The following is a 12,842-nucleotide window of genomic DNA, read 5'->3' on the forward strand; positions in this document are numbered from 1 at the left end:
CTAATGGAGTAGGTGATAAGGTGCTCCCTTCTCTTAGAAGATACTATGACTTTTATTATAATAATTGAATTTGGAGAATATTAAGATAAGGTAAATATATATTGTATATTATGTCATTAAATTATTAATTTAATTAATGGGCGCACTTAAAACATTTGTTATTGAATTATTTTTAAAAAATTGTAATACTATTTTTACGAAAATTATAGAAAACCGTCAAAAAATCAATGTTTTTTTTCATTTCTCATAAAAAGCTTTTAAAAATATTTTATAAGCCAATATCCTTCAGGCAACAATTAACTTTTCCCTTAAATTATTTCAAAAAATATATATATTTGCTTTGTCACATATATAGTGTTTAGGACTTCTTTTCTTTTCTTTTTCTTTTTTCTTTTTTCTTTTTTAAGGAAAAGATAAGTGCAATAATATTAATTTCTAAGTTACAAAACTCTTGGCATGGCAAGTAGCTAGAGGTACTTCATGATTTATGAAAAGGTGACCATAGAGATTTGTTGCCTCAACGTGAATCACCATCACTCCATGAAATAAATAGATATTGGACTACAATCTTTATATTCTTCTCAAAAATAAATAAAAATAAAGAAGAAAGAGAGACTACAATCTTTATAACATACGCATGGGGAATATTTTAGAAAGTTCAGGTTTAACAAAATCTCTTTTTTTTTTTTTTTTTGGTCAAAAGGTTTAACAAAATCTCTAAATTCGATTGGTTTTTATATATTCTTCATATAGATTTTATAAAAGCTGATATTTTAAGTGATACATAAGGCCTAGATCTTAGCTTTCAATTGGGTTCAGTATTTTCACCAGATATAGACGGTTTCTTACTTTCTTAGCCTAGTGGGCCTTTTCTAATAATAAGATAACTTAAAAAAAATAAAAGGTATTACCTCAAAAAATATATATATATAAATAAAAGGCCTAGTTCACTTTCTTGCGTACGTAATTTTCTCCTATCATAGTCTTACATTTCTTTTTAAGATGAATCATAAGCTTAATTGATTGGACATTAGAGCATGCCTATGCCTATGCCTTACACACAATGTGGTCCAATAATGCAAAATTATTACCATTTTTTTTTCTTCCACTAGTTAAATTTGTTGTCATCGAATAAGAAATTTAGAGTTTAAATACCACCTATACCAAAATCAATTGGTAGATTTTGGTATCTTAGCCTGATTATAAAAACAATTATCAAATCATGAAATATACGCAAAATGATGAAATTCTATCTTTTTATTTTATTTTATTTTTTTTGAGAAACCTTCTATCCTATTTATGCACACACAAGTAAATAAATAAAAAGAGAGCAAGATCATAGTCTTTTGTTTGCGTATGAGTGTGAGAGAGGAGAAAATCATATTCTTAACTGAAGTCCAAATTCTTCTGATAAAATAACCAAACTACCTTCAATAAGGATATCCATATCCTGTCCGAAATTGTAATTCTTGTTCAATGAGATACTCAAGACTTCCTTTCTCACTCAATTCCTCTTCTAGCTCTTTTGGTGTTGGTCTCTAAACCCTACCACCCCTTCCAAAGACTTCCAACGTTTTAAAAGGATCCCAAAGAGAGTGAAAATAGTTGGATTTTCAAGTTTAAATATTCTCAGAGACAAATTGGTGGAAATTACAGTCTCTACTGAGCCAGCTTACTTTTGGGCTTTGATTTATAATTTAGGGTGGATGACCTCAGTCTTTACTGAGCCAGGCCAGCAAACATTTTCACTTCCCACACAAAACAAAACTGAGTAATTTCTTTTTTTGGTATACAATAATCAAAACTAGGTAATACACAAGAATGGCAGCAGTCGCAACACAAACATGCTTCTCTTCTTTTAAGATTTGGATAAGGCTTGGCTCTAGTGCTCCAGTGCAGAGAAACCTGAAGCAATGGAGCTAAGCAGAATCCTTAAAATTTATAAGTTAAAGAGTCATCCTCACCTAAATTGCCTCCTCCATTAGTGATGGCACCATGTTTCATAAATGGAACAACTTTAGCTCATAACAAGTGACAGCGTGGCTGTGGCTGTTCGGCTGAGGTGAAGGGTTACTACTTACTAGCCAGAATTTCTCTATTCAAGGAACATTTAGGTTCCTCCGAACCCCCACAAAATGTGTTACAATAATATACCAAATTCAGGCCAAATTGGGCAGCCGAAAGATGCATCTTCTAACCCTGCCAATAAACCCACTTAGATAGGCTCAAGAAGTTGCCACAGCATCCCACCGCCAAATAGTCCCGTCCTCACAGCAGCTGAGAATGGTGCTGCAACATACAGAAAGGGAGGTTGCATGTTATACTTTTAACAGTCACTACAGTTGTCATGGTCATAAATAATAGCCACATAATCTAAGGCTATAACTAATAGTCTAATATATGTGGGCTGACCTTCCATCAAATGACATGGCAGTTTGTCTAATTGGAGACTTTGATTGAGCATGTGTCAGCCTGAAAGAAGTTAAAAAGAGTAAGAAAACATCATTCATATAGTACAGAAATTGCAACTTTCTTTAACAGAAACTTTAACCAAGACAAGCAAAACCAACCAACCTTGCAATAAGAACAGGGGGGCTGGATTGCAATTCCCAGACAAAAATCTTTCCTTCCCTATTCCCTGGTAGATAAGACCATACAGGATTAGAACTCCACATACTGTAATGCAAAAGCTTGAAGACATAATGCTCAAGTGGATGCAATTACAAGGAATTATATCAGCAATTTCCTGGTTGATGATTCATACAATTTCACATCCATTGACAATAAATCTCATGTGTCTATGCGTGTTTATATTACTAAGCGTTGCATTACCTATAGCAGCTGCATTATAATGAAAATCGCAGGAAAACTTGATGAACCATATATCACAGTCTGGAACAGGGTATTTCTGAAGGATGTCAACTGAACCCTAAACGATAAATGTCAAAAATAAAAAGATAAACTGGGGATTTCACATAATCGATCAACGTCAAGAATAAAATTTTTTGAATAAATATCCATAAAAGACAATTAATAAGTGCTGGACTGATGACAAATTCTAACCTCCCCAGGAGACTGGTCCTTCACTTTAGGTTCCCATAAAACAATTTCATTGTCAACGCTCTGGAAATGGCAGAATAAGAACATTAGTATGAGCATAGATGACATCACCAAGAATGCATCTAGAAGCAACTCCAAGTTCTGATGACTCCTAGTACTTTCTACAGTTACATTTGCTCAACAATTTCCAGTTCAAGCCAACTGACAATAGATTAAGAGTTTGACATGTCACTTTTTTGACACTTATCTTTTCATTTGAATACATGTATTAGAGGTTAATATTAACACAACATTAACACAAATGAAACACAGTTTATAAAGCAGCAAATGGCGTCTCGAGAAGTTATTTAAGGCATCTGACTCACTGATTTCAGTTTGTCAATCAAAAAAGGCAACACATTTTCAAATCTTTTAATGTTTCAGCCATATAATTTGTCCCCCCCCCCCCTCCTCTCTCTCTCTCAGATCAACTTTTGATTTTAGATTAGCAAACACAAAATGGTGAATCAAGCAATAATTCACCTTTGAGAGGATAAAATCACCAAGCCACCTATTACAGTCAACGTAGTTTGAATGAATTGAAGCTGTGAACACCTGAAAAGGGTAAGGTGAACTAAGATACAACGAGAAAAAAAATATTCATCAGTAACACAAAAAATGGCTGCTACTCACAGGAAACTGAACATATTTTGTGGGGAACTTAGAAGGGAGATCAGTCCATGTGAATGATTTCTCTACGTACGTCCAGAACTCTGAAGCAAGGTTATAACAAGACAAAAAATTTTAAAAGAAGTTATAATGATGTTAACTTGCTAAAATTAACTAAACTAGCTGACCTGCCTGGCATTCAATCAAGCAGGCCAACTCTCAAATGAGAACCTGACAACACACCATTTAAAAAGTTCCAATCATTTGACTTGGAACATTTGAACACTAATATGAAGAAATAAAAAAGTTCCAAAAAATTCAGGCATAAATAAAATCCATAGACAACTAACAGAGAATTTTATGTGCAAATGATAAGTGTCCTAAACTGATTGAATTATACGAAGAAAGAAAAATGTTCCAATAAACACTTATGGCACAAATAAATCTATACACAACCAATGGAGAACTTTTAGTGCAAATGATAAGTGCTCTATACTGATTGTCTTCTAAACAAGCTTTTTCCAAAAAATTTGTAGTTGTATTCCTAGAATCCAACATTTTTGGAAAAGCCAATGCTTTTAACACTTTAATCCAAGATACAGGTCACTTAAGACATTTCATAAAGAATATAATTATCACCCCCATAACATCCTAGAGCAACATTAATGGCTTACCAGAAGATATGATGTACTACATAGACTGTTACACTCAATATGATGGGTATTAATATAATTTGTGATCGTTGTTTATAATTTTTAATGTTAATTATTCTGTGATGCATATATATATATATATATATATATATATATATATATATATTCATCTATTCAAATTAGTATGTCAAACAGTGTTTTAAATCAGACAATCCATCTAAGCAGTCCAATGTTCCAATTTTGTTCGATAATTGTTTCTTTTTTAAATAAATTGCAAGAAAAACAACAGTAATGCCTTACCTTTCATTGACCAGATCTTAACAGTGTTGTCCATGCCACAACTTGCAATGCGATATATGTCTGAAGGATGAAAGTCCTACATAGCCAAAATAGTGTTTGTATAATCCTTTAAAAGTCCTTATTTTGCAACATGAGCTACAGTCAAATAGTGAATAAAGAACTCAAGGGTTTTTTAGTTTTTCCCCCTATATCAACTTCATAGGGAGGAGGCCGTTACTCTTTCTATCCTTCACTCACCACACTCAATACTTCATTACGATGACCCCCAGCTCCAGAAAATATCAAAATGCATATGCCAGTATGGACATTCCATATGCGAACTGATTCATCCTGGTCACAGTTGAATATTAGTAATAATTATAAAACAAAAAGGTAGAAAAAAAAAATGGGTAGAAAAAAGAGAATTTTATGATTCATACTTTGCTTGCAGATACCACCAGTGATGGCTTTAGCGGTTGAGTCCTGATTTCATTTATAGAATCCCCGTGGCCAACAAAACTCTGCACGACACAAGCATGTCACAGGGCAAAACAAGAATTATTTATAATACTATATTTCAGAATTACACAGTTATATACCCATGAATAAGTATAACCATAAAATAGTATTTTATGACTTTCAACCAAATTTAAAACTAGAGATATATATATATATATATATATATATATATATCTTAACTGTATATGACTAGTGCCAATGCGAGAGGCAGAAGGGTATGTATATAGCCTAGATAGGGTGTGACAAATAACAAAAGCCAACTTGGGTTCATCTCTAGGCAACCGAAATGTACACCCTATTTTTAGAGCTGCTTTTGTTCTACAACTACTACCCAAAAAAGAAGTCTCATAGTCAGGAAATAAGAAACCTTGTGTATTTTCTCGCTGCCGGCATCAATGACACGGAGTATACCATTGAGTCCTCCAGCCACTACAAAAGGCATACCATCAATGCTGCATGCCCATGTCACAGTGTAGAAAGACTCATCCTTCTGATCTACAAAACACATTGAATTCATATCGGTTTTTAACATATGAACAGTCATTCATTAGAAAAATAAGAATCAAAGATAGCTATCAACAAAAACTATGTCATTCATCAATGGACAGTTGTCTCCACGTACATCTTCATCAACATAAGACTGCAAGACAGCAATGACACCCCCTTCAAGACATTGGTATACAGTCACCTGTGGAAACAAACATCAACAATTACAACTACAATTACACCAAAATAAGTAAATTTTGTAACTTGTACATGTTCCACCAAAAATTAAGTCCTTAATAACAAATGGGTCTCCACCATATTGATATAAAAATTGTTACTTTTATATGTCCCACCCAAAAATAAGTCCTTAATAATAAATGGGTCTCTTCAAAAATATAACCTTAACCAACTCTCTTAACATTTGCATCATATAGTGCACTTAAACTAGAACAATAACACAAAGAACAGAAGTAAAAAGCTACAAGTATATATGTCACACAAAATGTCAATATAACCAAAACCCAGAAGAGAAAATGCGATATATATAGTAAAAAAGGGAAGACGGACCCGATTGCCGCCAACAGTGGCGAAGACGTTGAAGTGGCGAGAGTCGATGAAGTTGAAAACGACAGCGTATAAGGGGCGCTTGCCTTCTTGGAGTCTGTTGGTGACTCTGTAGTCTCGCTTCTTTGATGGGGTCGGCAACCCCATCACTGGCTCGCTCCCAATGGTGAACTTTCCTGACATCACTCTCTCTCTCTCACCAAATTTGCTTCAACAAATTCTCAGAATATAGCAATCACACACAGTGATTAGTGAGAATTTAAGAAATGTATGTAGATTAAACCCACTTGAATCAGCCCCAAAAAACTCTACTAATAAATGTCAAAGAAACCCCAAAAATATATTTTCTATAGACAGTTATATATACACAATTTTGGGCTATGGGCCGGGCTGTGTTGGATTAGGCTATTTTTCAACTTAACCCAACCCAATCTATGATAGTTCTGAAAACCAACCCATCAAATTTTGTCTCATCATTCCTATAATCAAGAGTTGTGTGTGTGTGTGATTACAATTGACCTTTGTCCTTAAAACTGAATTACTGATAATGATATTTGTTCTCTCTTGTTGAGTTTAAAACTTTTTTAAAAAATATATGTGAAGCCAAATTGGCTTATCTGGTTTCTTAACTTTGGTTCCATTTGCTTCCACATTGGCATGGCATGAGGCATGGCTTCCACAGTCCTTCACTTCCTATCTCATCCAATTCCAAACCGTCTTCATCTAAACCACCTTTTCCCAAGTTTAAACCCCCAAGCCTCCACAAACTCTTCACACATCTATAATATCCCACACAGAAAGTACTCCTTCATCAAATGCACTTCTGAGTCCAACTCTACCCCTCTGCCTGAGCCTGACTTCCCATATCCAACTCCAGTTTCTGATACCAACAACAAAGCAGAGACTTTCCCTATTGAAAGGCGAAGAAAGTCTGAGATAATCCATGACAGGGAGTCTAGAACTGGGCTAAGTACAACCTGAGCCACCAAACTTTGAGATTGGTTGGAAGAGAAGCAAAGAGATCAAATTGGATAAGCCAAAAGGGTATGTCATAGCTGACTTTCTAGAGAAGTTGGAGGATGAGGATCTAATGGGGAAAGAATTTGGCTCCACGGAGCTGCTAGCAAAAGCTGGAGAAATTGTGGCTGAAAGAGCTAGAGAGGAAGCACAAGTGTTGAGTGATAAAGGAGAAGTGGAGGAGAGGATGATGACTGAGTTGTTCAGAGTGTTGAGACTAATGGAGATGGATTTGGCTATGGTAAAAGCTGCAGTGAAGGAAGAGACATTGGATGAAAGGCTTGATCAGGCCAAGGCACGCTGCAGACAAGCTATACTTGTAGCTCTCTCCTTTTGAAAGGCTCATATATGTAGAGGATTTGAACAATTGATTTATATCTTCTTTATAAGAATTAGCCACATTCACAAGGTCTTGTTTATTTGGAGATATGGGGTTTAAATAAGAAACTCAGTTCTTGTGACTTCTTAATTAGCCTCAAGTAATTTGCTTCAAGCCAAAAACTCAAAAATCAAGCTGCATTATCAACAGCAATACCCTTATGCTTGTTCTATACTTAAATTAGTCAACTAATTCAAATTAGCCATCCAGAAAGCTAACAAGTTTATTTATATATTCTAATTTTGTTCTACCTCCAATGAATGAAATTAGCAATAGTTATACAAAAAGTTGAAAGTCAACACCCGATAGAGAGATTTATCCTAGCTATATACATTTGAAAGTTGATGATCACTAATTAAGATGGTTTATTGATTTTTCAACTTATTTCTGTATACTTAAGCAAACATCCTGTCAACAGAGGAAGTTATTTCCGTCTTGCACTCTTCCTCAATTTAAGATGGTAAACCTAGTCCATATAAGAGGTTTCTTGACAAATCTCATGAAATCACCAAAGCGTATCATAGCAGATCATATGATTAGAATAAACATTTTGAAAATAAGACCTGAATCAAGATATCTAGAACTGCTATCATCTATATTGGTTCCTCTCATGTTACTGTTAACATAGGGATGGAAATTAATAATGGTAGCAATTTTGGTTTCCCTCATTGAGAAAGAACAAATATGAACTTAAATGATGACAATTGCAAAGTAGTAACAAAATTAATATAATTGTAATTAATTATTTAACAGTTGAATGACACAATTCCTTACATTTGGCATATCTCAAATATTGATAAACCTCAAGTGTCTCTCTCTGCTGCAAACTGTCTAACTAGCATTAACCATGAAAGTTAGCAATAATGTGTCTGAATAAAAATTTATATGATATCAATGAGAGCATCCAAATAATAGTCTTTAAATTTTACAAACCAAATAAGAAATTAAGACATTCCAAACTCCAAAGTATCCAAATACAACTAATGAAAGCAGTTCATAAAAAAGGAAAAAAAAAAATTAAAGGAAAAAAATTGCAAGATGATCATTGTTGATCGAGTTTGCTACGGCAATTAGGACAGGTGTTGTGCATCTGGAGCCATGGAAGTAGACAATATTGGTGATATATATGAGAGCAGTTCATACGAATGAGCTTATCCCCTGCTTGTGGTTCCTCCAAACATATACTGCAATAAAAACCCACATCAAATCCTTGCTTTTGTTGACTGCTGCTAACAACAAAGCTGCCATTTTCGACCAACTTATCATTGGCACTTGTTGATGCATCCTCCTTACTGTCAAACAGACTGAAACTTGGGCTAACCGAGCCATGGTAAGTTGGTTCATGTTCGTGATCATCGCTGAACTGGCTGGGTACATGTTCATCATCATCACCACTGGACAGGCTGAGTTCATGTAACCGGCTGGGTATATGTTCATGATCGAACAGGCTGGGTGGTGCATGTTCATCATCATCACTGGATACATGTTCACGATCATCATTGAACCGGCTGGGTACATGATCATGATCGAACAGGTTGGGTGGTGCATGTTCATCATCATCACTGGATACATCATCACTGAACCGGCTGAACGATGATGGGAGTCTTGAGGATGAGAATGAAGCCCCACGGTCGGCTGGTTCACATTCATGATGACTGAATGATGATGGGAGTATTGATGGGAGTAATGCGAATAAGACTGAAGCCTCGCCTTCATTTAACACACGGGATGATGATGATGGGAGTCTTGAGGATGAGAATGAAGCCCCACGGTCACTTAACCAGCCACGGTCGGCTGGTTCACGTTCGTGATGACTGAATGATGATGAGAGTATTGATGGGAGTAATGAGAATAAGAATGAAGCCTCGCTTTCATTAAGCACACGGGATGATGACAATGGGAGTCTTGAGGCTGAGAATGAAGCCCCATGATCACTTAACAAGCCACGGTTGGTTGGTTCATCATTGAACCGACTGTATGATAATGGGGGACTGAAATTTGGGATCATGGTTAGTTTGATCAATAACTTGACGAGACTGTAGAATTTTGAAAATTTGTTGATTACTGTTTTTTTTTTTTTTTTTAATAATTACGCCATGCTGCTAACCTACCGTTCGAATATTTTCTTCCTAATTAAACTACAAAACTTTTGACAAATTACTGTATTTTCGAGGGAGAAGAAAACAGAGACTAGTGCTGTTTATATATAATTTGTATATGAAATTGTAACTATATAATTTGTTTTGGAATGGGAGAGGGAGACGTATGTAAACTCTCAAGTGTTTAGACGACACTCCCAGTTCTTCAACTAAAATCAATAACTCAACAGTCCTCATTCAACTAAAATCAACTACTGTAGTGTAGAGGTACACGTGTGTCAAAATATGCCAATTAGATTAACCTTGACCCACTCGTTTGGAAAAGTTTAACTTAAATTTTGGATTTCTATTGGTTTTAAATTTAACTTACATTATTAGTTTTTCTATTTTGTGATTGAGAGATTGATCTCATGGTTATTGATGGCATCTACTGAGTAGGAGCTTATATTGGTTTTGCTGTTGCATCAATAATGATGTATTAAAATTATTGAGAATATCGTTAAATCGCTAAATTTCAACAGAAAATATTAACATTCTTTTTATTTGTTACAAATGTATGTTTAGCAATATTTTCTAAATTAGAAGTTCAAAAACCACATTGTCACTCATGCCAAAGTAAAATTGTGATATTTGTAAAAACTCGTGTATTTTATTATTATTATTTTTTTTTGTCTCTAAAATTTGTTCTAGGTTTGATTTATGTTCCACTAATTTAGAATTAAATTTTGTCACTAAAAAGCTTTAAAAAAAAAAAATACAAAATCTATTATACAATATACAGATGGAGTACCAGCGTGGTTTGTAAAAAATCTAAGTTGATTTGAAAATAATTTCATAACACATGAATGGAAAAATGAAATCATAGCTTTTTAAAATTTTCAAGAATGAAATTGTAACTATATAAATTTACAATATGAAAATTGTAACTAAATAATGAAATTATTAACTCAAGTACTAATGTCAATAAAATAAAATAAAAATACTATGTTCCAAAAAATTAGCGATATATTTTCAATAGATTTTTATAATGAATAAATTTTAGTAACGTTATTGAAAAATGTATAAAAATAAATAAAAATAAAAATAAAAAACCAGAAAATAGACCATTTTTCTCATAAAATTGGAGCAATCTAAGATGTGCAATTTACATATTCTACCAAATGATTTTACCTAAATTGTTTTTCCTTTGATCCTTTCACTGTATTGTTTTAAAAATACCAAATTAAAATATCATACTTAAACCCATTTTTTAATTACTTCGCAAATGGCTTTGTGCGTGGGAGCTGGTATACCTCCCACAAATCACTACCAGTTTATGGATTGAAATTAATAGATAATCGATTGCAACAACATGCACATGGGCAATATTTTAGAAAGTTGAAGTTCATGCCATATGCCCAATAATTTTTTTAACTAGTGTTTAGCTCTGTGTATATGTACGGTACAATTAAAAATAATCATAATTATACGGTTCAAATTATACCTTTTTTTAGAAGATGTACAAATTATACATAATATTAGTTTACATTTTTTAAACCATATATTTCTAAAATATGTAATGGTTTCTCATATTATATTATATGTGTGTGTGTGTGTGTGTGAGAGAGAGAGAGAGAGATTTAGAATTAATTGGTTTTAGACTCTTTGATTTTTGCACCAATAATTCACCAATCACAAAAATTAAAAACTTAGATGGACACATAGCAAAAAATTGAGAATCCAATTAAAATTTAATTGGATTTTCTCTAATTTTTGGTTATTAATATATATATATTGTATAAGTGTTCACAAATTACAAGGACAGAGAAATCTTATAAAATTCTCCTATATCTTTTTATTAAATATGAATTTTGAAAATCTAATTGTTGGATTGCATTTTCTTTATGTTCTTAACACACATGTCAAATTTCGTTCAAATCATATGTTATTTACTATTTGATCAATAAAAAAAATTATACGTAATTTTATACTACAAAAACTTAAAATTTAAACATTTGATTAATGACAAAATTATTGATCTTTAATCTTTTTGAAATTTTACAAGCATGAAAAATATGATAAAAACATACAATCCAATAATTATATTTTCAAAACTTACATCAAATAAAAAGTCATAAGAACAGTTTGAAGTTTGAAGAGAAACGTTTTCCTTGCTTACAGATCTTTTTTAATAGATAGATCTTATAAAAGTTTGATCATTGTGAGCATAACTGCAAGCAATTGGTTTTAGCTTTCAATTGATCATATGAAATTTAAGTGATGCATAAAGCCACTAGCTCTTAGCTTTCAATTGGTCTTTTTTATACCAAATAAAGAATTTTTTTTTTTTTTTCATAATAGGAAGATAAAGCCTAGCTAGCGGGCTTTTGTTTTTGTTTTTGTTTTTTTTTTTTTTCCTAGTTAAACAAGATACTTGCATATGTAATTTTGTTCTATCATAAGCCTACTTTTATTTATTTTTGATTGGTATCATAAGCCTACTTGGGTGGCCATATTACAGCACGCCTTATTCTCCAATGTGGTTCAGTAAAATGCAAAATTAGTGCGTGATTTCTTAATTTCAAATCCTCCTTTGGCAAAAAGAAAAAGACCCAACTAAAAAACTTTAAATTTTACAACCCAAATAAGAAATTAAGACTTTAATTCCAAAGAATCCAAATACTATTAAAAGGAATTTCTAACACTAAAAAAGGAAAAAATTGCAAGATGATCATTGTTGATCAAGTTTGCAACGGCAATAAGGACAAGTGTTGTGCTTCTGGAGCCATAGAAGTAGACAAAATTGGTGATACATATGAGAGCACTTTATACAAATGAGATAATCCCCTGCTTGTGGTTCCTCCAAACATATATTACAAGTAAAAGCCACATCAAATCCTTACTTTTGTTGATTGCTGCAAATAACTTGTTGATGCACCCTCTTCAGATGAAGATGATGAGGATGACCATGAAGATGAAGATGAAAATGAGGATGAGCAGTTCATACGAATGAGATAATCCCCTACTTATGGTTCCTCATTATCACTGAAACAATACACCTAGTCCATAAAATCCACAATTGAATCAACATCGTCAGTTGGTTCATGTCCATGATCATCATGGTTAGTTTGATCAATAAATTATTCCATATGGTGGCAG

General features: G+C 33.2%; 2 protein-coding genes across 2 annotated transcripts; one reads left to right on the forward strand and one right to left on the reverse strand.

Moving 5' to 3' along the window:
- Window positions 1-1,759: 1,759 nt before the first annotated feature.
- On the reverse strand, window positions 1,760-6,549 carry LOC115954685 (polycomb group protein FIE1-like). The gene is made up of 13 exons (XM_031072605.1): window positions 6,213-6,549; window positions 5,782-5,847; window positions 5,527-5,649; window positions 5,081-5,161; window positions 4,899-4,991; window positions 4,662-4,737; window positions 3,733-3,812; window positions 3,583-3,654; window positions 3,064-3,123; window positions 2,833-2,929; window positions 2,575-2,638; window positions 2,413-2,472; window positions 1,760-2,289 (listed from the first exon to the last, which is right to left on the reverse strand). The coding sequence occupies exons 1-13, from the start codon at window positions 6,390-6,392 to the stop codon at window positions 2,226-2,228; spliced, it is 1,116 nt and encodes a 371-aa protein (XP_030928465.1). The 5' UTR covers window positions 6,393-6,549; the 3' UTR covers window positions 1,760-2,225.
- Window positions 6,550-6,878: 329 nt separating this feature from the next.
- LOC115956433 lies at window positions 6,879-7,747 on the forward strand. Its single transcript, XM_031074814.1, is given in 2 exon segments — window positions 6,879-7,169; window positions 7,171-7,747. Coding segments are annotated over 2 exon segments (684 nt in total). The 3' UTR covers window positions 7,564-7,747.
- The last annotated feature ends 5,095 nt before the right edge of the window (window positions 7,748-12,842 follow it).

This window comes from Quercus lobata, chromosome 8, assembly GCF_001633185.2.
Source record: "Quercus lobata isolate SW786 chromosome 8, ValleyOak3.0 Primary Assembly, whole genome shotgun sequence".
Classification (NCBI taxonomy): domain Eukaryota; kingdom Viridiplantae; phylum Streptophyta; class Magnoliopsida; order Fagales; family Fagaceae; genus Quercus; species Quercus lobata.

Bases quoted from the DNA above. Each gene is read 5' to 3' on its own strand.
- LOC115954685 (XM_031072605.1), bottom strand. From the start codon at position 6,392: ATGTCAGGAAAGTTCACCATTGGGAGCGAGCCAGTGATGGGGTTGCCG. The intron at 5,848-6,212 runs GTCCGTCTTCCC...TTGTTTCCACAG, and splicing joins CCACTGTTGGCGGCAATCGG to GTGACTGTATACCAATGTCT. The intron at 5,162-5,526 runs GTTTCTTATTTC...TGTGTCGTGCAG, and splicing joins GCAGCGAGAAAATACACAAG to AGTTTTGTTGGCCACGGGGA.